Genomic DNA, 25,785 nt, shown 5'->3' on the forward strand with positions numbered 1-25,785 from the left:
GTTATTATGAATTTTGTCAGTAAGCCATGTCACTGAATTAAGTGTCAGCAAAATCATGCCAGGGACATAATAATAATAATAATAATAATAATAATAATAATAATAATAATAATAATAATAATAATAATAATAACCTTTCTGAACACTCAAGGTCACCGTACAAAAGAAGAAGAAAAACAAAAAAATATAGTTAAAAACATGTATGTATCGACAAAGTGAAAGATTACTAACAAATGTAAATCAATCGAATTGTAATTAAGCGCTCTAAGCCATATATTTATAATGAATGAATACAGACAGTGATGATAAAAAATTAATTGAAATAAAAATAAAGAAATAATGCATATAAAGAAATAAGCAGAACTGCTCTATGTTCCTTGATATAAATGTGAAACAGATTTTACTGTTTAAACATTACATCTTGTATATATTTTAAACACTGATATTACTGGGAATCATCTAAAAGTATTTTTGACTTAAATACGTTACTGTTTCAGTAAAATACCTAAGTAAGAGTTTTGTACTAAATCGACTCTATTTTAATTGTAAAAGATAAATTAAATTTTCAGAAATTTCAATGATGAGCCTATTCTAAAGTGTGATCCCTTTTCAGAGCAATATAAACTTTTAAAAAGTCCAACATCTAAAGACTTATTGAAAAAATATATTTTTGTTTTGAAATATAAATAAATGTACTCCAAAAAATATAATCATGTTAAAGTGAATACGAGGTTCAATTGCAGCATTTGAAAATGGACTTGTTTCGAATTTTCTCTTCAAACATGTGATTAATTCTATTAAATTATGAGCATGTAAGTTTTATTTTTACTTATTCATCATGGAAATCGAAATCTGCATCTTAGTTCTTATTAGTTTGATTTTGAGTCTGATTCTTTTTTTTTTAATTGTCTTAGAAATCTGCCACATTTTTCTTAAGAACCAGACATTTGCATGAGGGGAGGAGTGTCTTGTACCCTATATAACTGGGGACATGGTCTGTTCAGGTACAGCTGCACACGGCATCCTTAACACAGCATCCAACATTTTAACAACAAGGTGAGTCTGAGAGTTTCTCTTTAATATTTCATCGCTGTTACTGATGTATTGTATTTATTCTCCTTTAGCTCCAGCACTAAACCAGACTAGTGTAATTTATTTAAAGATACAATAGACAAAGATATAAAATCACACAAAGATTTTATTAAATTATTGTAAATCACTCTCTCTTTCAACAAGGATACAAAATAAACATTAGACAAACCTCAGTCTTATTCCTGATGTCACAGATTTACCTGAAATCATAACAGCTCTGACCAAACTATCTGAATGCGACTAGATATCTGATATGCAATGCAAATTCCCTTAATAAATAGAAAGTGTATGCACCAGTACTTAGATTAGAGAGAGAAGTATTAGGTCTCTTTTACTCCCTCTTATGACTTTACAAGTACATGATTATAGAGAAATGCGTTGAGGCATTACATTAGTTAGCAAAGAAGTTTTTTTTAAATCAAAATGTACTAGATGAAAAGAAATCTCAAATAAAATGCAGTTTTTTTTAAATGATCAACTGATATCAAGTTTATTCTAATAAGATATAAAATATTATTTAGTTAAAAAATGGAGTTTGTTCAGCAACTGTTTGTGTTATTGTGCCATTGCCATTCTGTGTGTTTGGTAATAGATACACAATGAGTATTTTGTTTTTTGTGTATCTTATATTGAGCATTAAGGATTAAACTTTAACTATTTTAAACAATATAGCCTCAGTTATCCAAAGATATCTGTAATTATACAAGCAAAGTCTCTCTTGCTGACAGGCATCCTGTCTTTTTAATAAATAACTTCTTCTTCTTCTTCTTCTTCTTCTTCTTCTTCTTCTTCTTCTTCTTCTTCTTCTTCTTCTTATTATTATTATTATTATTATTATTATTATTATTATTATTATCTGAATCTGAGCACAGGACAGAGTGAAGACCACCTGGGTTCTGACACCATGGTATTTGAATCATGCGAGAGTAGCCGAGGCCGGTTGAACAGTCCAATATCCTGCAGCAATGAAGACAATGCGACCCTACCTGAGAATGAAACAATTCAAGGAGCAACACCTCGGGCCCCCACGAATACAAGTGGTATGGTATAAAGTGTGTGTGTGTGTGTGTGTGTGTGTGTGTGTGTGTGTGTGTGTGTGTGTGTGTGTGTGTGTGTGTGAGTGTGTGTATAGTGTGTGTGTATATAGTGTGTGCGTGCATGTGTGTGTGTGTGTGTGTGTGTGTGTGTGTGTGTATAGTGTGTGTATATAGTGTGTGCGTGGATGTGTGTGTGCGTGAGTGTGTGTGTGCGCGAGTGTGTGCGTGTGTGTGTGTGAGAGTGTGTGCATGTGTGTGTGTGTGTGTGAGTGCGCGTGTGTAGTGTGAGTGTGTGTGTGTGTGTGTGAGTGCGCGTGTGTAGTGTGAGTGCCTGCGAGTGCGTGTCTGTGTGTGTGTGTGTGTGTGTGTGTGTGTGTGTGTGTGTGTGCGCGCGTGTGTGTAGTGTAGTGTGTGTGTGTGTGTGTGTGTGTGTGTGTGTGTGTGTGTGTGTGTGTGTGTGTGTGTGCGCGTGTGTGTGCGTGTGTGTGTGTGTGTGTGTGCGTGTGCGTGTGCGTGTGCGTGTGTGTCTGTCTGTCTGTCTATGAATGGCAAGGTTTTACATCATAGTGGGCACCAAATGCCCTGACAAGAATATTAATATTTGACGGAACTTTTTTGTACAGCTGGCAGCTTTTTAGTTAAAAAAAAATTCTCTTTACTAACTAAGATTAAAGGTACATAAATATAAGGTTCGATAAAATAGATACGTTTATGAGAAATGCACATTTATAATGTAAAGTTATGTTAACCTACAATGATGGTTATTTGCCTGCTGATTGAATTTATTGAGTATTTGTTATTCAGGTTCATTGAACTTTTGTTTTATTTCAGAAAATCTCATTGTGAAGAATATTTACATGTATGAGAAGATGAACAAGCTTCTTCATCACACTGATGTGTTCAGTCACAGAAACCTGATCATCCGTCGGGGTCAAGAGTTCATCATGGGCATTGTCTTCAATCGCCGATTTGACCCGAAAATGGATTTGTTCTTTATTGAGTTCCTGATTGGTGAGCGTCCACTTTTTTAGTCTTTTTTAACAAGCTGTCTGCATCTTCCTTAAATGTAAATAATAAGGGAGATTCTATTATTATAGATTTTATTTGAATAACTCTTTATAACAAGGGCTACAAATAAGCTATAGAGTCCTGACTGTTTGCAGAAATTGATCCATGTCCTGAAAGATCATCATCTTTTTCATTTTTTAACACCACATCAATTAACTGGATTAATTCAGATATCTAGAAGTCTAGAAGTCTAGATTGCACTATGTATAATCCTTTCCTCTTTTTAATTGTTTTAATTTTATTTGAAATCAATTTTTATATTATTTTAAAAGTTTTTAAATTCCGTGTTTTATTGTTGTGATTATTTTTTAATGATTATTTAACTTTCTTTTACGTAAAGCACTTTGAATTACCGTTGTGTATGAAATGTGCTATATAAATAAACTTGCCTTGACTTGCCTTATTAATGTACATCTCGACCATCTATTAATGTACACATATACTTCATTAAGTTCAAAGTCTTAGTTAAGTAATAATAGGCCTATATGTATATTTTTTGGACCTTATAATAAAGTGATTCCTGTAATGATATAAACCCTGGGATTCCAAAATAGGGTCTGTGATAGTACAAGCCATGTGTTTAATCTGAAAGTATCTAACAATTTGTTTTTTACTGAGCTTTCTTAAAACAAAACTGCTTAAAATAGCTAATGTTACTAGCTAGCTAACCATGTCTACAGTGAACTAGCTTGTCATTAGATAAAAGTCAGAAGGCTAACATTCAAAAGCATCCACCAACAGTTGTAGTTCCATCTGAGATTTTCAGTAGTGCTGTATCTAAAGTCCGAACGATTAAATGCATGTACGGTTTGATTGAGGCATTTGATTTGATTTGGTTTGTTGAGAATATTAAGTATGATTTACAGTTGTCTCTTCTCGATCTGTGTGCTGTGGTTGTGTTACAGGCAACAACCCTGTGCGTACCCAAAAAACTTTAATCAGCTTGACCCTTGGTGAAACTGACCAGCCCAATATTTGGGACCTCCGTTTGGTGGAGACCAGTCAAAACCAGATCAAGCTGGCCATCACACCAGCCGCTAACTGCATTGTGGGTCTCTACAGCACATTTGTGACAGTGATAACCAATTTGGGAAAACAACGCTCTGAGAGAAATAAGGAGACAGACTTCTATGTGCTGTTCAACCCCTGGGCACCTAGTAAGCACTATGACTAAACTCAACTTACTTCTCATTTATCCAATTTAGCAGGAAATATCTATGCTGATTTGTGTGCTTGCTCCCAATAGTGGATCAGGTTTACCTGGAGAAAGAAGAAGAGAGGCAGGAGTATGTGCTAAATAATGTGGGAATTATCTTCACTGGAGACTATACTAATGTTAACAAACGGCCATGGAACTATGGACAGGCAAGCAGTTATACTTTCAGGCTTATTTTTGAATTTCTTAATATCTTTCTATCCATCCATCTATCTTCTTCTAAAATATATGTTGATCTGTATTTACCAGCTGATTAACAAGCATTTCAGGAAAAAAGCTTCAGCTAAAATGGGTATGAACATCACTAATTGAAATGTAATATTCATATACAGAGCACATGGATTTATCTAAAAGTTACTTTGTCCTGTAGTTTCAGATTGATATTCTGGAAGCTTGCATCTTCATCCTGGATTTTGGGAAAATGCCCCTGTGGTACAGAGGAGATGCTGTAAAAGTGGCTCGGAAAGCTTCATCCATGGTATAACGTTTAGTATAACAAATTCTCAAATATATTCCCAAATAAAATTGACCTTAAATGCAGTAGTACTATTCTATATTATATTTCTTAATACAAAGGTAGTAAAAGTAATAGAAATATTCCTAATTATATATTTGAATAAAAAATAGGTTTCCATTATTTCTTGGCAGTTATCATATTGAACTTTTTAACCTTTATTTCTTTATAAATGTGTCTATACATTTTTAGATCAACTCGGTGGATGACAGTGGGGTCCTTGTAGGTAGCTGGAGTGGTGACTTCAGCCTTGGTACTGCACCCACAGCCTGGACAGGCAGTGTGGAGATTCTGAGACAGTTCTATACGGACAAAGGGAAGCCTGTCATGTATGGCCAGTGCTGGGTGTTCGCTGGAGTGTTCAACACCTGTGAGTACAGCACAGATGCACTGATATATTTTATAGGCTAACCTCTTAAACTCCCTGCACAGCCTATGTCAGTTTTACACATACACATATTTCCTAAGTATGGAATAAAACACACAGAGATATTTAGTTATGGGAAAGTGATGAACACCAAGTTTAAAAAGCCTGCATGATTTCCTATTTAATATAGGATTTAAATTTGATTTTAATTTGTTTAAAAAAAACATGTTATGACTTGTTTAGGAATTGGTTCGAACTATTGCATACAGTGACATCCTACACATTTGTGAACATCCAAATTTGTGGCACCAGTTTGTTGTGATGTTCAGGCTTTTGACCATATAGTGTATCATCACATTACCCTGAGTACTGATTATTTCCCTGACAAACTTTACAATTATAAAAAGCAGTTCACTTTCACATTAGAAGTGTTGATTGTTCACTAAGAATATCCAAGTTAAAATTTGCTTTGCCTTGCATTTGTAATTTCAACTGACAAAATATGCATTTATGGCATTTGCATATGAAATTGAACAAGAACTAGTCAAAGTTGATTGGCTTGTATTTAAAAATGTATATGTGAGGTCTTTAGATTGGCTAAAATTGGTGTCAGTAATGTCACAGTCAAGTCCAGATTCATCTTTGATAATGTAGAGGCAAAACTAATTCAGACTCCAGTATATGTTGAGCTCGTTTCTTGTGACGTAAGTCCACAACACTGTACTTCAGTGGTGAATAGTTGTATACTGTACATAGACACTGAGGTCTATCATGATGTTCCTGACATCTAAAATCTTCTATTGTGCTAAAGGTTCTCATGGATATTGTATGCAAGATTGTCTAGAGCAAAATACATTGTCTAATACTTTACTCTCTGATATGACTCTATATTACAGAATTATTATACTCTAGACAATAAACCACTATACAATGAATATAGTCTTATACGGTAGATCAAGAAACACAGACCGTTATTTTACATTTTTATTTTACATTGTACGATATAGACCAACCCGTCTTACTATATGATGCTTGAGCTGTTTTTAACCCACTGTTGACTGCAGTTCTTCGGTGCCTTGGCATTCCCGCACGGGTGATTACCAACTTCTGCTCCGCACATGACAACAATGGCAACCTGATAACTGACATTGTGCTGGATGAGGATGGAAGTCTGGACAGAGAAGTCTCAGACTCCATCTGGTGAGAAAATATGAGTCTTGGTTTTATTAAAACTAATGTACCTAAAAAGGGTTAGTCAACTCTTGGTCAGTTCATCAGCAAACAGGCATAAAATAGACATGAATAAATCAGTACCATCAAAGTCAAAGTCAGGCAGATAGAAGCTTAGACCGATCACAGATATAAAGATGGAGCAAGACTTGGAAAGGTTACACGCAAAGGATTATGTGTCTCAATTTGTCTACTATCCGTCCTAATCCATTTTAAATAGTATGATTATTATTCTTGGGTTAAGATTATTATTTATTATTATAAGTGTGTTCTAAATCATAGTATGTTGAATTGAGTAACCCTAATGTATCTTAGATGCTCTACTATTTCTGGTAAATTTTTGAAAGGTGGATCTGAACACTTTTTCAGCTAATATTGCCCACAACTCAAAAGTAGAAGTTGTGAAGGTTAGCATTAGCATATTTTAGATATTTTACAGGCATCTAGGGATCTAGCAGCCCCAGTTGGACTCTGCTATACTAAAGAGGAGATGTGAACTCCATGTGATCTTTTGCATCTATACAACATTTATCAGACTGTATATTTATAATCACACCCTCCAGTGTCACCCATATGAGGATGAGGTTCCCCTTAGAGTCTGGTTCCTCTCAAGGTTTCTTCCTTTACCATCTAAGGGAGTTTTTCCTTGCCACAGCTGACTGAGTCACCTCAGACTTGCTCATTGGGGATAAATACATACACATTGTGAACTAAGTCTATCTATTATTAATCTTGAATTTTGTATTCTATTAATCTTTATATTATTCTTTATATTAACCTTTTGTTATATGTTTATGTTCTGTAAAGCTGCTTTGAGACAATGTCAATTGTAAAAAGCGCTATACATATAAACCTGAATTGAATTGAATGTTTTTTTTAGAACGGTGTAAATGAAATGTGAAAAAATAATTTAGCTTAGAAGTTATGTGAATAAAATTATATAAGAAAATAACAAATGAAAGATAGTTGAAATGCTGGAGTTTGTTTTTGGTGACAAATGATGTAACTAAGCAACAGAGTTCTCTTCGGGTTCTTGACCTATCAAGATGTCTTGTATTTGCATGACCTTTTGCTACAAGTGACAGAGCGACCTAACCTGGCTAGCTCATTATGTATTAGAACGTAATTTGTCTTTGCAGGAACTTTCACTGCTGGAATGAGGCGTATGTGAAGAGGCGTGACATACCTGAAATGTACTCAGGCTGGCAGGTGGTGGACTCCACTCCTCAGGAGATCAGCGAGGGTACGACTTCACCTATTTTCCGTCTCACGTTTCAAGTGCTACAACTCTACAAATCTCACTTTCAGGTCTCTATAGATTTCAAGTACAATCAAGAAGATGCTCCACTAAACATTCAATAATTTAAAAAATGTCACCCTTTTATAAAACATTTACTTAATCTTGTGTTAATTAAGAATACCTTCTATAAAAAGTCTCATGTTTAACTTCCTAAGACCCGAGCTTTGGTTTGGCCTTGCATTTTAGATGCAGTGATGTCCATGTATGTGGACACCAGGTCGTAGGAGGTTAAAATCAATGCTATTACCACCTTCGAGGTTATTATTTTCCTATGATATTTGTATTAGCCAGATGCAGTACATTTACATATATAAGGATTTTTCTTGTTTTTTTTTCATTACACGATGCATTTCTTACACAGATCACAGACATCACAGCACTATTACCGTCATAATATATGAATATCGTACCCAATATAGAAACCTCAGTTGTAGTAGAAGAGGCTCGGTTTGAGTTTACATTACATTACAAATAGCAGCAGGATGGTTTGCTCAGTAAATTATTTTCATGCATGCTGACAAAGCTATGCATACAAAAATACTAATGTGATAATTAGCACAAACTCTAAAAAGTGTTGTATCACGTTATAACGTCAGACACAGTACAGATATTCGACTGTTTTATTTTATTTTTGCTTGTTTGATTTGTTTATTTTAGGTTATTACCGCTGTGGTCCTGCATCTGTGGAATGCATCAGAATGGAATCTCTGGGCTATTCGTTTGATGCAGGTTTTGTGTATTCTGAGGTGAGCTGAATATCTGTGCTATTTCTTCTTGAAGAAATATCCTATAAGTCTAGATAACTCTAATAGCTTACTGAAATTCTTTAGTAGTTTTTGCTATAATGCTTATTTGGTAGGAACCTTTTTATAATATATTATCTTGAAAGTTCTGATCCTGTAAAGAATTTTCTCACTACTAGGTCAACAGTGATGTTGTGTACCGTAAAAGAGACAAGTACGGAAACATGAGCGTCATCTACGTGGACCGCGACTATGTAGGAAAGTTGGTTGTGACCAAAATGATTGGATCCGATGATTACAATGACATTACAGTCAGATACAAACATAAGAGTAAGTTGCTATGTTCTTTCACAATTCTGATTATTTTTTAAAATGCAAAAAGAGTAACGTCTCTGAATCTACAAAAAACTGTCCATATAAAATGGTCTTTTCAAATGAACTAGATATAAAATATTCTATAACAGCTTGTCCTGACGTGTTTTATTCCTCTCATAGTAGAATCTGAACAATTCTTGTTTGAGTTTCTTAATTTATTAATGAAAAACATGTCATACTATTTAACCATTTAGAGCTACATTTACATGCTAGATTGAATACAAATTGTCATCATTTGTGTTACAGGAGTGTCAAGAAGAGAGACACGGACACAAGTAAAGAGTAAGACAGTTTTATTTGTAATACTTAACAACCACAGCCTATTTATAGACAGGTAACAGGTAACAGTAACAGGTTAGGGTCAGGTGTTAAGTCTCAAATCATGAAATCAGAAAACAGGGAACAAGGTAAACATCAGCAGGGTGCAAGGTTTGGACATGACAGATATGAAGACACAGTGAAATGAGAGTTATTACAGTGTGTGCCATTCGGTCCTGGTGACTGTAATCAGTAATATGGTGAGCTTGAAGGTTTGTGCTGGGACTTGGAGTCTGTGAGAGCTATGATTGTAAGCCGTGTGGTATTATGAGATATGGGGTTTGGCTCCTTAGGTCGTGAATCGGTATATTGTGTAGATGAGTTGGTGCACTGTTAAGGACCCTAGCTGACTACACATTGACGACTTTTGACATATAATATATTTAAGTTTTAACATAATACAATATAACACTCTGTTCTTCAAGCAAGATTTTAGTTAGTGGAATTTTTAATAATTATTATACACTTAAATGTCAAACCATATAAAGGATGTCAAATAAAGTTAATGAAAGTAAACGTCAGAGCTACGACGATAATAACAAGCTATTTATATTTGTAGACAAAGATGGCTAATTCTATAGCCATTTCTTTCAAGCTTAGAGGCTTCAGAAAACATGCTATCATGGTTTTTGCAGTGCATTTTGTTTTTTTAGGGAGCATATTTTCCAGTGCACTGAAAAGATTTTGTGATTGACCAGTGTGACGTACAGCAATGCTTTTAAGTCTCTGTCGATGAATACATTAACACTGGTTTACTAGGTTACCTATAAACTCTGTTCAGAGTTGGTTGACTCCCTGATCAGTAGTGGGCTACTGAACTAGGTAGCTGATTGAGAAACGCGAATGGTGATCAATACCAAATTCACTGTAGATGTAACAAATAGCTGTAAATGTGCTTTATAAATGGTCACTCCTCACTGGGCTCTCTTGAATTGAATAATACAAAAATACAGCTTGTCAGTAAAACTCTTTAAGAAACATTTTTACCTTTATTTCTGACTTACAGTGCTATTACAAGGCACATCCACCATACAAGTTACTATAGAAACAATACACTATTAGATTGAGAACTATTCATAGCTGTGAGCTACATTACAGCTGGCACTATTGCCAAAGTTGCTGTTATAAAACTTCTGCCCAATCACATTCGAGAATTCAACAGTGCTATGGTGTAATACAGGTGTGTTGCATTTAGAGTTGGTGTATGCTGTTAGAAACTCAACAAATCAATGAGGGCTCCAGGGGGAAGCTCAGTTTTCTGAACACAGTTAAATCACTGGAGTTCATTGTCTAATGCTGGTTACAGGAATGGTGCCAGTTCCCACAGAACTCCTCTTTTCCTCACTTTGTCTTTTAAGTCTAATTAAATATTAATTAATGCACTTCATAGCTCATTCCTTGTGGTTCATTTGTCATCTTCAGCATCTGGAAAACCAAGACCACTTGATGTCATTCTCGAAATGTTTCTTTCTCCCTCTCTCCTGGGGGAATGTAAATGTGATTTAGCTTGAGACAAATTTGCAGTATCAGATGCTACAGGCATATGGTGAAAGAAACTAACTTCTTTAGAGAGAGGAAAACAAGTTTGGATTAGATTTGTGGACGGATAAAATTTGTTTGTTTATTAATGAGCAGAGCAAATAATGGGAATTAAACTAATCTAACAAACTATTTTACACATCCTCTCCCATGGCTCAATGTTCAGAATAAGCACTAATTATTTATAGGTGACTTAAATGCCAGAATGGAGAATGGATAATCTGAGAAGTCGACACATTAAAAGAAAAATAGCATAGAGTTTTTGGATAATAGGCATCCAGCACAGCTTCAATATTCTTTAACACATGTTCCCTTATTATTATTATTATTATTATTATTATTATTATTATTATTATTATTATTATTATTATTATTATTATTATTTTGAGATAATGGTGCAGAGTGCTATCTAGCACATTTCCAAAATCTCCCAGTTATACATATATAAATATATGTGTCTGAATGATTAGCAACCTTTTTAAAGATACTAAACATTCCTGCATGGATGAACAATTAGATAAATATGAATTAAACTTTTATTTGAGGTTTACCAAAGAAAATAAAAACTTGTATCAAAATACATGTTCTTTCTTTCTTTCTTTCTTTCTTTCTTTCTTTCTTTCTTTCTTTCTTTCTTTCTTTCTTTCTTTTTATTAATACGGCTATACAGAGAACTGTGTTGTTAAAATCATGCTCACACAGTTGTTTTTTTTGCTACCTATCCACAATATTTAACTTATTTGTTTTATTTAATAAAATCATTATATATCTAACCAGAGGGTTACTAATGATGAATGAATCAACAATGTAAGTGTATCAGTGTACATGCATCATTCGGTTATTCATATTTACGTTAATGAACGTGGTCTTGCTTTCATATCTGACTCGTATCTGCTCACGTGCAAAGTGCAGGTAAAAGCTTCTTGATCTTGCCATGTAAACCGTGTCAGTGTTTTCTTGTTTAGTTTACATAATCTATATATTTGTTCGTTACAACTAAAGTTGAAGTGCCTAGTTAAATTTTGATGTTATAATTCATGCAAATTCTTAAAACATTATTGCAAGTAACTTTACATGTTCTTTAAAAATCTGTTTAATCTGAATGAAGTCTCTTTGAAGTAGGTAATCTCTTTAATAAATGAACAATTAAACAGAACATTTTAGAGCGATCATTTTCATGACTAGAATTTGTGCATGAGTGTTTGGGTCATGATGAAGTCCTTCTACAATAAAACAGTTATGTCTCTGTCTCGCTCACACAGAGGTCAGTGCTTTGGACAGATATCAGTCTAAACTGCCAGACACCGATGTGAAGCTGTGCACCCAGGTCACCAAAAACAACGATGACCTAATGTTATCCATGATCTTTACCAACCTGAGCAATGAGCCACGCACCATCACCACCAAAATCACAGGCAAAGTGGAATACTACACCGGAGCCACCCGGACCCAGTTCAAGTTCCTCACCCATGAGGTGTCTCTAAAGCCTTTGGAATGTGAGTCAGATTAAAAAACTACTAAAATTATAAAAAGCATTATGAACTAATAATGATTGATCAGAAAAAAAGAACAGGGTTGTTTTTCACAACCTAACTGTTTTCCCTTTAAAAATGAAAAAGGATGATATTTAATCATTTTCATAGTCGAGATACAGCTGGAATTTTTTTTTAAATGCATTTATTAAGATTATAACACGGCTTTATCATTTATGTCGAAAGCACGATTGAGTGATCAAGCATGTTAGGTATGAGATGAAGCTGCTGAGACTGTCTGTGTACATTACATAGATAAGCAGGAGGTCATCATTGTGACAGCAGATGAGTACAAGAACTTCATCATAGGTCAGTCTTTCCTGAGCTTCATTGTGTACGCTTTCATCCACGAGACCGAGATGTCCCTCACCGCCATGGAATCGATCTATCTGAGCACCCCATCCCTTCATCTTGAGGTATATACATATAATTCAATAAAATATGATCAGTGAAAAATAGTGTTTTTTTAATTAATTTAGTAATATCATGGTATTGGATTGCGACACTAAATTTTTGGCAGCAGTATACTACATTCTAAACAAAACCGTAGCAATCAGTTATCGTGCCAAACCTGTGAAATCTACAAGGAAGTAGACTCAGATGTTATTGAAAAGCCCTAATGTATGCTTTTGTAATTGTTCTCACTGACCTTCAGGTGAGCAGAATCTCTCAAGTGGGAAATGAAATGCTCGCGACTGTGGGCTTCACAAACACACTTGGCCATGACCTGACCGATGTCACTGTGCGCATGGAGGGACTAAACCTCTTTCCTGTGAAAAGCAAAATGTACAGGTAACACACTGACAGGTGGAAAAATAATATAGAAAACTGTTCAGCTAGTTCAGGCCAAATTACAACATATAGTATAAAAAGTCACCTACAGGTGAGCTGTAAACCTGTTCCATTGACTCAACACTGCAATCAGTTGGTTAGACTGTTCGAGGGGTGACAGCAGAGAGGATAGTGAAGTATGTAAGTAGTAAAACACTTGGAGTGTGCTGTTATTGGGAAATTATTCACAATGAGGTGGTGCGATACAAGTAACCTGGGGTTACTGGTAGCACCAAGAAGATTATTATCCTATTGCAGCATGTCCCAGTGTTTTATTGCACATGTGACACAGCAATTTTTTAAGTGTGATATAAAAGAGTGTGTGTGTGTGTGTGTGTGTGTGTGTGTGTGTGTGTGTGTGTGTGTGTGTGTGTGTGTGTGTGTGTGTGTGTGCTTGTGTTTTCTTTTAGCATCATTGAACAAGGCTCTAAAATAAAATGGCTTGAGTCGTTCAAACCTGTGAAGGCTGGCACCATGACGCTGGTGGCATGTTTGGATTGTGCTACTCTGAGAAATGTGTGTGGACATGTGGACATCTTCATACAGCCTTGAGAGAGAGAGAGAGAGAGAGAGAGAGAGAGAGAGAGAGAGAGAGAGAGAGAGAGAGAGAGAGAGAGAGAGAGAGAGAGAGTCTTTAAGTTTTAAAGAGAGTCAATAAGTCTTCTGTCTTCCAAAAAGCTTTTCATACTTTTTTCCTCATCTAATCACATTATTAAAGTTATGTATTCATCTACATTAAATATTATACAAATTGCATTTGGAGATTGCTTAGAGAAAACAAAAAAATATAGTAATTCAGAAAAATCTGCGAAATTACATCGAATTTTTTACGACACCAATTAAACAAATGATTAATTAGGAATTTTATTCAACATTACACTTAATCAGTTAATTAAGAAGCTGCATTAATTCCTCACACTGATGCTGTTTTGTTTTTACTAATGCAAACTAACAATAAAATGTATGTGCAAAGCAAATTTTATCTTCTGTTTTAATTGTGAACATATATGAATATAACCAAGGAAATAAAAAAATGCATGTATGATACTATGATTTATAGTTTATAATCTATTACACAGGACTCCATATTTATGTATTTAATGGGCTCTTCAGCATTAAAACCTAAGATGACACATATTTTCTAAATGAAAAAGTTTGCATCCCTGTTGACATGCCCTAGATACTTTATGTGCCTCATTACGAAGTATAATGACTAAAAACGGCAAACATGCAATTACTTCATTACACTAGGCAGAAAATGTTCAAACAAGCTCAACCTGTCAGTCAATTTGCTGTGAGCAGTCAAGCTGGAATTCAAAGGATCTAGAACTTACACATTTCACACTAAAAAATAATAATAAAGACATTTAAATGGCAACTACTTTATCTAAAAGATGTATAACAAATCCCCTAGGTGCAAATAGAAATAGGCTACATTATGTTTCAGAATGAGTTGGCTTTCTGAGCAGACTGCATACTGGTGTCTTTGTGAGAGACAGCTGGTTATGTCTCATTCAAAATGACTCAAAAACAACCTTTAAGTATCTGTGAGTAGTCAACTAGGCCTTTTACAAGCCTATACAACATGGCGATGTTAGGCAGCTAGTTAGTATTAACAATGTCAATTTTGAGACTTAAATACAACACAAAAATCCTCTCAGAATTCCTGCTTTTCTAAATTCTTCCAAGTTAAAGAATTTGAAATAAGAATAGATATAAATAACATATTTTGAACATTTACAATGTAGCTCAGAGTACTTTGCAGTGTGATTTTCAGAAAATCATAAATTGAATCAAAATAGAATCATAAAAAGCAAAATCTACAGAAAAAAACAAATATATAATAAATGATATAAATATATACCGAGTGAAAAAAGGGAATAAAGAAACTGCTGTTTTTTTAATAAGTGATCGATGGGGTCTGCCAATTATTTAGTGGTCATGTGTTCCAGATCTTTTGTGCATGAAAACATAATCACCACTCTTTTTAAGATACATTAATGTTATCTGTATAAGTTTAGCATTAGATGAGATATGCCTATCTATGGTCTTTACAGCCTGCACACTCATATCTGCTCTCATTTACATTTACAGACTCATTAGCATGCCCACATGTTCATATGAGAACATAGACAGAGCCTGTAGTATTGAGTGCCATAATATCTTTACACATCTCTGAATCTGTGATGCGTTAGCACCCTTCATTTGTCCTTGAGTCTCATGAATATCATCATGTGCATCAATGAAGACTGTTTTGCACCCTTGATGTTGCCTTGCTTTTTTGACTGGAGGTTAAGATTATACAACAAATCAATATTAGATTGTTTGAGGATGCTAGAGCTTTTGTCACCGAGCTGCTGTTTAGTATTTTGGTTCTTGTCTTTCTGTCTGCATCTTTCTCTTTCCTCTGTCTGTCTCCCTCTATCTTTCAGCTTCTCTAAGGTAATTCCAGGACACTCTCTCTCTCCCTCATGTTGGTGCATTGGCAGGGGGAAAACTCCTCCTCTGACGCAAGAGGTGCCTTTTTTCATTTGGACCAATTCCTCCATATTAATGAGACGTGGCTGAGTTTTGACAGCTCCAGGCCCAGACTGCTGTCTCTTCACTATTGGAATTCCCTCCCCATTTTCTAACCCTCCCTCTCTTTCTGCCTGTTTCTCCTGCAATCACCTGAATGAGTCATCCATGAAAACCTACACAGGCAATTCCATGTGTAAAGTACACACAGCCTCCGCCTATTAAAATGGAGTTCCCTTACATAACAGCACCAGTTTTTGTCTACTGCCTGTGCTTTGTGAATAAAAGTCCTTTCATCCTGTCTGCTTGGTTTGGACAAGATCATACCTGACACAACATATATTTCACTCCTCAAGTCACATCAATTTGCAGCAAATTTAAGGAGAAATGACAGAGGAGATTTGACATAATCACAAAGAAAAAAACGATTAAATTTGTCGTTGCAACTACTCGCCACGAGAGGGCGTAATCACTGAGCGTATGAAGGCATTTTAAATATACCCCATGTCTAATAAAAGCAGCAGCAGGACCATTTCCCCTCCCAGCATCTATTATAAATATTCCCAAGCATATTCAATGATACAGAAGCCTTTTCGACACGAGGAAGATCTATCTTGGGTGATGATGGATGAAAATTGCATGGCAAAATTCATGCTATGATGAAAAAGTGGAAGGATTTACAGTTTTAAAAGTGTCCTTTTAAACACGAGCTTGCCCTATGAATATGGTTGTCTTATCATGGTTTATATATATTGGGTGTTGCTAGGAGTCCAACTAATTGTCTAATCTTATAATCTTTTCCCAGTTGTGTTGTTAGTATAAGCAGTATATTTAGTACTCATATCATATACTCATATACATAGCAGTATATTTAGTACTCATATCATATATTCATATCATGTAATCATGTCGTATAATCATAGGGAGTCTGCTAAATGCAGTAAATGCAAATGTAAATGACATATAAAGATGTCATTGTGTGTGTGTGTGTGTGTGTGTGTGTGTGTGTGTGTGTGTGTGTGTGTGTGTGTGTGTGTGTGTGTGTGTGTGTGTATGAACACTGACTTTCAATGGCACAGGATGGTTTTTGGAGTGATTTTGAAGGAGGATCTGGCAACCCCGAATTCTTTATTTCAGTATTGAAAGATTACAACCTTAAAGACGTGCGTTTATATAACACATATAAATATATAGCCATGACCAATATCATGACTAAAACTAATGAATGAACGATAGCCCAAGTAGAATACATGTCAGAGCTCAATACTCAGGCCTGAAGCGTTAATAGCCTACATGTCACTTCGGGCTTCATTATTAATTATTCTAAAATACCCTTAATTACGCAGCAGAGGCGCGTGAAACGGAACCGGAGTCTGTCGGGGTTCTCGGTGCTGCCTCGGTTTCAGGGAGGGGTTTTCCAATGCTTCGGGAAAACCAGTGGAACTTTTTTTACGACCAAGACCACGTTATAACGTATACACAAAACAGCTTACTTAACCACTACATACATACATATATATATATATATATATATATATATATATATATATATATATATATATATATATATATATATATATATATATACAAGTCACCACAATCTAAATGGCCCTGAAAGCAGCTGTGTTCAATGACAAGTGCATCACTGCTGTAGCAAGCTACAGTACACTTACTCAATGTAACGTGAAGCATGAGGGGTGACGTCATCCCCATTCATAAGAACACCACCCAAATCTAACAGTCCGATTCACATTAGGTACACGACACCATAACTTTAAACTATGCATGAGATTATTTAACTATACAGCAATTATTACTCTTGGACAAATCGTGTGTAAAATGAATTCAAATCTAAAAAGCCTAATCTAAGCATAACTAAAACCACTCAACATTTTACATTGTACGCACATCGTGCATTCGGTGCGTCCTGGCCAGTGTCCAAGAAAATCAAGATAAGGTATGTAATTGCTCACACTGCTTTGTCATTCCATAAATTAAATTAGTGTGATTTATTTATTCTATATAAACGTTATATGTACAGACATTTGAATTTTGCTCCATCTTAAACCTCATACCATACCAAGTACCGCCATATAGAAGGATTTGTCTGGGACGGATCATGTTTGATGTGATGTAACTCCATATGCTTGTTTAACTTATAGGACATGTCATAAAGAATACTGTATACTGATGATGCAGTTCTCTTCTCTGCCACCTACCATCCGAAAATTCCCATAGGAATTATGAGGTCTACATTTTGGTATACAGTATAGCCTGCGGTAGTGTTTTATGGGATTTGGAAGGACCTTTGAAGGTCTCTCAGGTGTGCTGTTACGGTGGTCTCGGTGTCGTTGCACAACAGTGTGATTTCGGATGGTGCGAGTGTAGTCATTCCCCTCCACTTTTAGCTCTCTGTGCTAGGGGGAGTGGGGTCAGCCGTGTCTAGCAAATGAGAAAACGAAGAAGCGGGGAGTCCGACGGGGAACATTTACGTCAACCACGCCATGTGGGCGTGAAGCACCATGAGAGAGAGAGAGAGAGAGAGAGAGAGAGAGAGAGAGAGAGAGAGAGAGAGAGAGAGAGAGAGAGATTACCGCACTCCTTTAACGGGGTGCACCATTTCACTCCGCTCCACTGTGCGCGTAAAAAAGACAACGGGCTCCAAAAAAAAGGAGAGAGGAAGAGTAAGAAATCTAGAGAGACAGAGAAAGAGAGAGAGAGAGAGAGTCCTTGAATTGCCACTTAAAGCAATTGGCTATGTCCAGCGCTCAGTTTTCGCAATATTTTCCTTGTACAACTATCTAAAGGTTGGCACACTCTCATGGTTTTACCTCCCGTAGGATGGGATTAACTTTGTCCGGAAGATACATCTCACTGGTGCTGGCTGTACAAATAGGTGAGTCTTACACAAATAGCTCTCCTTGTGTGTGAATGTGATGTTGCACTGGTTTGTCCTTTGCGATCTGTATTCATAGTAAATTAAACCCATGTATGACACACCTTGTCTTTTCTTGCATGCATGTAGATTAAAGGTCATATTTTTAATAACGCATGCAGGTTATTAAAAAAGAAACAGTTGGATTGTTCAACCTTGATAAGCTGTGTATTGTCTTTTTATGCTAGCCCTTGGTTTTGTGATTACGGTAATTACAGAGCTGATATTTATGGAGTGTAAAGTCAGATGTCTAGTGCGCATTCTTCTAGTATTTGGTCCTTACCTGTCCGGTCCGGTCCGTCAAAAACAAGGAGCAGTAATCCTATTAGGACTGGGACCGCCTGCTCTCTATAATACTGAAGGCATAAATGATTCATACCCCATCCGAAGAACAAGAAATATATATATATATATATATATATATATATATATATATATATATATATATATATATATATATATATATATATATATAAAACAACTGTGTAGGCATAACTGAATATATAACCTTCCTATAAATAAAGAAAGAAAAAAGAAAGAAAGAAAATTCAGGCACATAGTTGGACCTTTAAAGCATGCTTGATAAATCCATAATTCGATGCATTTGCAAAATAAAATAATAAACTTGTTATATTTACTAAAATAATCTCATCACGTGTTTCAGGGTATAATTTTCTATGCGCTTACAGTCTGCACGAGCTCAAAATGTACATGCCTATAAATAACGCAGATCTACTTGTGCATAGTTACTTAGATTTGATTTTGTGGACGGTATCATTATGTTTAATTATTAATTAACCTTTAGAACGTGTAGAAATTCATGTCAGATCAGGTGTGAATAGCAGCAGGACAGTAACCTAGTTGAAGTGCGTTAATTCACCATTCTCCTCCTCCTCCTTCCCTTTCTACTCCACCTCCTCCTCCTCTTCCTCCTCCTCCTTTTTCCACTAAGCTTCATACTGCACTCGTTTTCACTCCGATGAAGCTGTCGTGACCATCACAGGAGAATCTATTTCAGCTGCTTCTATATATAGACGTGCGGTGGGATAAACGCATATAAGAACAAAACGGTGCTTTACGCAGGAACAGGCTGGTATTAGTAACGGTGTGCGAGAGCAGGATGTGAAGACAATGTAGAAAGGGAGAAAGAAAAATGTCTGCTAACGAAATTACTACCTGAAATAATCTTTGGGTTCTTAAGGGAATAATAATAATAATAATAATAATAAAACATCCCGCGAATAGATTAATGAAAAACCCAGACGTAATGCTATACAATGATAGGGTTATCATGCGCATCTGGATAAAGCAGCAGAGATGGAGCGATTTGTCGGCGCCATTTTTAAGTCAGTACCTACTACTACTGAAATGAAATCGTGGTTAGTTACTTATATCTAAAAGGAACCGAGAACCGTGTGGACTATGCGCGTTATATGTAGCTCATTTGGGCTGACAGGATCCATCGAGGGGAAATGATTTTCAGTCCTTATACAGACCATACGTGTCTATATTTAAATGCATAAAAAAGCCTAGATTTTTATATTTTATTCCATAAAGTGATTTACTTTAATATTAAACGTTTACATGTCTTATCATTATTGTACGGAATTGCCAACGTCAACTACAGAATATAGATAGATATTCTGGACAACAAAACTGATCCATCATTAAGGATCTTTGAGTTATGCAACACTAGAGCAGTGGAATAGGTTTGTACACATGATGGCTGAGCCCTATTTTAGCAACATAGGACATTTTTATAAATGAATTTGCTCTTAGACGAATGAGCAACGCCACCTCCTGAAACTCCATATTAAACCCTAAAATATAGTTTAGTACAAAAGTCATACACAGAGAACAAATTAGCTCTCATATTATTATTATTATTATTATTATTATTATTATTATTATTATTATTATTATTATTATTATTTTGTATTTTGTTTATTATGATTATTATGATTATGATTATTATTTGTATTTTGTTTGTTATTATTATTATTATTATTATTGTTGTTGTATTTTTATGTATTTGGTTTATTATTATTATTATTATTATTATTATTGTATTTTTATGTATTTTGTTTATTATTATTTTTTTTTTATTATTATTATTATACTTATTATGTTGTTGTTTTTAGTTTTTATTTTTAGAATATTTCGATAACTACTGGAACTTGCTGTAACATTTTATAATCAATTAAGAATATCCCATGTCTAACGAACCGGGAGTTTTGATACAACTTTATAATCAAATTCGTTGTTTAATGCAATTTTAATAACGCACATGTTGCTATAAACAATATAATAATTTTTAAGTACAGAAAAAAAAATAATAATAATGGAGACGAAACGTGCAAAATAAAATCTTTGTTTAGGATCCATCTCACACAATGCCACATACACTGCAGAAACACACACCCGGTTCCTCCCAGCCAAGTGCATTACTTCATCTATCTATCTATCCATCCCTCCCTCCCTTCCTCCCTCCACCTCCCGCGCAGAAATGATGAAATTATTTCAGCAAGGAACAGTTTCAACAATATGCAACATGGCTATAGTCATACAAAACACCTCCAGCAGTCTATTTAAAAATGTAATGAATATAAATCTGGATAAACACAAATCTGGATGCGTTGTTGATAATAAACACACAAAGAAACTGAGTACAAACAAGTAAAGAATTACTGTGTCTCTTTAACTGCAAATGGCATAATAAAATATAATGCAAAAAACCAACAACATATTTTTGATCATATGGCTACAGACACATGTTGTTTGTAGCTGTGTCCACCCTGTTTAGGTTTAACATTTTAAATTGATAACAGATAGTTTTTATAAGATCAGCCTCCTCTTGTTGCAGCATATTTGCTCCAGACTGTTGGAGCGTCGGGGAAATGTGACACCGTGTTTAAGGGCTTCTCAGACTGCCTGCTTCAGCTGGGAAACAACATGGCCAGCTATCCACAGGATCTGGACGAGAAGGAGAACCTGCAAACGATCTGCACGTAAGGGTCAAATTTTAAGCATCCCATTTTGTCCGAGGATTTGAACGCGCGCCTGTAGTATGGGGTGCGCAAGTGTGTGTGTGTGTGTGTGTGTGTGTGTGTGTGTGTGTGTGTGTGTGTGTGTGTGTGTGTGTGTGTGTGTGTGTGTGTGTGTGTGTGTGTGTGTGCGTGTGTGTGTGCGTGCGTGCGTGCGTGCGTGCGTGCGTGCGTGCGTGCGTGCGTGCGCGCGCGTGTGTGTGTGTGTGTGTGTGTGTGTGTGTGTGTGTGTGTGTGTGTGTGTGTGTGTGTGTGTGTGTGTGTGTGTGTGTGCAAGGAGCCAGATGGCTTGGGGAAGGATGGAGGGGGTCGGGAGGCTTGTTTAACTCCACACGTCTGTCATCAAAATCACGTTAATATTGTCAGTCGTGGGTCGTCATATCCACCAAAAAAAAAAAAAAACACACGGTGAAAAATCACCTTAAAAATAACAAGAAAACAGTCAATTGCAGTTCCAGAGATATTAAAAAAAGGAACGTAGCGTTCAGTAGGGTGTAGTGTGTGTGACCACAGAGGTAGAGATGGAGAGAGAAAAAGAGAGAGAGAGAGGAGGGGCTGTAGTCACATGCTATGATTTTTCCCTGCGGGCTTGCACTGTTGCACTGAATTACTACTGCTTGGGTTTCCCTCTTTCCCTCTCCTGGTTTCCACAAGGACAAAAAGCACAGAATGTAAGAAAATGAAAAAAAAAAAAAAATCAGCTATGTCACATTAATGACGAATTTGCCATCTGTAACATAAAGCTAGCACTATTTTCTTCCGTATCAGAGCTCTAGCATGATGAGTAAATGTTTTAGTCGTCAGTGATTTATTTCAAAACCATGACGTTTCTGTAGTCCTTTTCATTCTCACTTACACAGGGAATTATTACACAGAAATGCTTAACAGAAGCAAATGCATCACATTTATAGTAAAGTAGTTTATGAAAGGACAAGTGACTAGGCCTTGATGATATAATGCTTATGATATAATCACCACATCTTCTTAAATCCTCTAACCTGTGTCATAAAATTCATTTTACTTTTCGATAGGATTTTTTTCGTGTAGGATAAGAACAAGGGAAGGAAAAAACGTTAAAAAGAGGACAAAACAAAACGCTGGGAATGCATATAAAACAAAGATAAATTAGATAGACTAATTCGATTAGATAGGCTAAGCGAATATGTATGTATGTGTATATGTATGTATAGCTAGCTAGCTAGCTAGATAGATAGACAGACAGACAGATAGACAGACAGACAGACAGACAGACAGACAGACATACAGACAGACAGAATATAATAGGCTACCTTAAATAATATTCACAGAAAGAATCGTTAATATAATTTTGTTGTTGTTATTATTATTATTATTATTATTATTATTATTATTATTATTATTATTATTATTATTATTATTATTATTATCAGTACCTTGTCTCCATTTTTGTGCAGTATGTTTTGTGTTTAAAGTCGCTAATGCTGATGAAACATTGATTTTTCACAGATATTGGGACGACTTCCACTCGTGTGCCACCACAGCACTGGCAGACTGCCAGGAGGGAGCGACGGAGCTGTGGGAGAAACTCAAGAAGGAGTCCAGAAACCTGGAGTTTAAAGGCAGTTTGTTTGAACTGTGCGCTGGAGGAAACGACGCCAGCACACCATCAGCCTCTCCAACCGGGCTCATCATGCTGCTCAGCTCCCTCTCCATTCTGCTCACATGGATCCAGTTTTAGCGCACAACACGAAACCGAGAAGATCAACACAAAGACATTTTTAGCTCACACGAAAAGAAGAAGACGGGAAACCTTGGGTGGGGGGATAAAAAAAAGAAGAAAAAAACAACAACAACCGAGTGCTCTATCACCATGACCATATCAAGAAAAATAAATAATAGCCTAAAATATGACGATCAGAAATCATATTAAGCCAAAATGGAATTATTACAGCGCCTCATCTGGAGAAGACGACTTGGTTCTGCTGTAGACAATGGCAATAAGGCGTCTTCAGGGAATGCTCTCCATCTGCCTGACCTGGGAGTCCACTTCATCAAATATTTAACAGATGTCGATTGAAAATCACGGTCATTTTTTTGATGATCAGTTTGTGGAAATACATTAACGCCTGCAAAACAAGTAATTATAACTGTAGGCTTGATAATCTATCATGCATAGAAAAATAAATATCCTGACAGACAGACAGACAGACAGACAGACAGACACACACACACACACACACACACACACACACACACACACACACACACACACACACACACACACACACGAGCCAAATTACACTCCACTGGCAGGAGGTGTTCAGTTATTGTCAAATATTTGGATTTTTTTTTAGTTGCCAAATTTATAACGCCAACATAATGTTATAATGGAGAAAACGCGCGAACACTGCAGAAAACAGATAGGGGACGAAGGAAAACACTCCAATATTTTGATTGCCATCTCTAATAATGGTAGAAAGATAATAACACCACTAATAATAAAACCTCAGGAATGATTTTAGGCATTTAAATGGATAGTTCAATCGAACAGGTTAATGCGGCTTACAGTGAATGAAAGCTAGGTACTTATTATGTGCATATTGCACAATGCTAATTGGTGGCTGTTCACTTTCATACACTGTTAGTAACATTAGCATTTTTGAAGGAATTATTCTTTAATCGATGGTAGATTGTATGTTCTATAAAGGTAGAAAAATTTGGAAAGATGTTAGAAGTCAAATGTAGCGAGAAATAATGGTAAATGATTAGACTGTTGACCAGTGTTTCAACCATTCCAAGATTTATTTTTATTATTTTTTTAAACAAAAATTATTTAGGGAATTATTTAAGGATAGAGAGAGAGAGAGAGAGAGAGAGAGAGAGAGAGAGAGAGAGAGAGAGAGAGAGAGAGAGAGAGAGAGACTTTTAGGTTGTGATAAATATTGGAGCACTAAAGTGATACGCCCAAAACCGCATACCACCGTACCAAAAAAAAAAAAATTATAATTATAATATTTTCATAATAAATGCATAATTGAGTGTTATGACGTCACAGTACAGGTAGCTTTACGTACAGGTTAGACCCGAGATGATTATATTTTCAGGCTTAAGATTAGCATTTGAAGTGGTGAATGTTAAGTTTTACCTTCTATACATTCTTTTGTTTGTGTTTTGTATTTAATTTACTTTACACAAGCATGTGTTTTAATAGAAAAAAAATGACAGCATGTCAAAAAAAGTGCAGCACTGCGTGTTATTATTTCACGCATGCGCAGTACTAAAGCAAAAATCCCGTGTAGTACAGTAGTATGCAGTTTTGGCCGTTGGCTAACGTAGCACGATATTACAGAGGATGAGACTTTACCGACTGGTTAAAGTGGATAAAGTGAAGTTAGCTAGCTGTGGGCTGCTATCTGATGTTGCCAAGGCATCTCGTTTCACTGCCTTCAGAAAACAGTGTATTTTATTTGTTTGTTTGTTCGTTTTGTTTCTCCAGGGGATGTTACATATAAATAAATATATATATAAATATATATATTTCAAATACCATACGAGTATAAAATTAGAGACGAATTATAGGAGGAGAGTTTGAGATAAAAAGTGATACTTTAACAGAAACAGTTTTAAAACAGATTGATATACAGGTATATAAAAGATTGCTAATAAAAGAGGCATAAAAAGCATTAAATAAATGAGTTACTGTTTGAAAAATATGCATGGTCTGTTTTGTGTAATTGTGATATTGGGAAGTGTTTTTAAAATCAACAGTAATGGCCAAATCTCAAGATATCTCAAATTGTGTGTGTGTGTGTGTGTGTGTGTGTGTGTGTGTGTGTGTGTGTGTGTGTGTGTGTGTGTGTGTGTGTGTGTGTGTGTGTGTGTGTGTGTGTGTGTGTGTGAAATCTCATTGTCACACACAGCCAAACATTTTGGTAATCTACTGATTTGTGTGTAAGTGCAGCTAAAGTATCCTATACCTACACTAAATAGGCTTCATTGGATATTCATTGGATATTATAATAGCTTTGTAACAGAGATCTACATAGAAAACCTTCTGAAAAAGGGAAAATACCTTTAGCTGAAAACTTCTGGCTTTCAAAATAGGGATTAAACATGCAACCTTAGCCTCTATTTCCACTTTATTCCAG

General features: G+C 35.6%; 2 protein-coding genes and 1 long non-coding RNA gene across 3 annotated transcripts; 2 read left to right on the top strand and 1 right to left on the bottom strand.

The window, feature by feature from the left end:
* Positions 1 to 919: 919 nt before the first annotated feature.
* LOC113644487 (coagulation factor XIII A chain) lies at positions 920 to 14,119 on the top strand. Its single transcript, XM_047811789.1, has 16 exons — positions 920 to 1,056; positions 1,965 to 2,132; positions 2,961 to 3,140; positions 4,103 to 4,354; positions 4,444 to 4,562; positions 4,784 to 4,891; positions 5,120 to 5,297; positions 6,359 to 6,494; positions 7,664 to 7,767; positions 8,482 to 8,570; positions 8,747 to 8,897; positions 9,189 to 9,224; positions 12,062 to 12,295; positions 12,587 to 12,747; positions 12,987 to 13,123; positions 13,573 to 14,119. Exons 2-16 carry the CDS (start codon positions 1,997 to 1,999, stop codon positions 13,712 to 13,714), a joined length of 2,163 nt encoding a protein of 720 aa, XP_047667745.1. The 5' UTR covers positions 920 to 1,056; positions 1,965 to 1,996; the 3' UTR covers positions 13,715 to 14,119.
* On the bottom strand, positions 12,606 to 19,018 carry LOC125140911. The gene is made up of 3 exons (XR_007140232.1): positions 18,898 to 19,018; positions 12,981 to 13,101; positions 12,606 to 12,741 (listed from the first exon to the last, which is right to left on the bottom strand). It is a non-coding gene; the product is annotated as an uncharacterized LOC125140911 (long non-coding RNA).
* On the top strand, positions 18,253 to 24,654 carry nrn1a (neuritin 1a). Its single transcript, XM_027148829.2, has 3 exons — positions 18,253 to 18,575; positions 21,478 to 21,622; positions 23,144 to 24,654. Exons 1-3 carry the CDS (start codon positions 18,521 to 18,523, stop codon positions 23,373 to 23,375), a joined length of 432 nt encoding a protein of 143 aa, XP_027004630.2. The 5' UTR covers positions 18,253 to 18,520; the 3' UTR covers positions 23,376 to 24,654.
* The last annotated feature ends 1,131 nt before the right edge of the window (positions 24,655 to 25,785 follow it).

This window comes from Tachysurus fulvidraco, chromosome 3, assembly GCF_022655615.1.
Source record: "Tachysurus fulvidraco isolate hzauxx_2018 chromosome 3, HZAU_PFXX_2.0, whole genome shotgun sequence".
Lineage (NCBI taxonomy): Eukaryota > Metazoa > Chordata > Actinopteri > Siluriformes > Bagridae > Tachysurus > Tachysurus fulvidraco.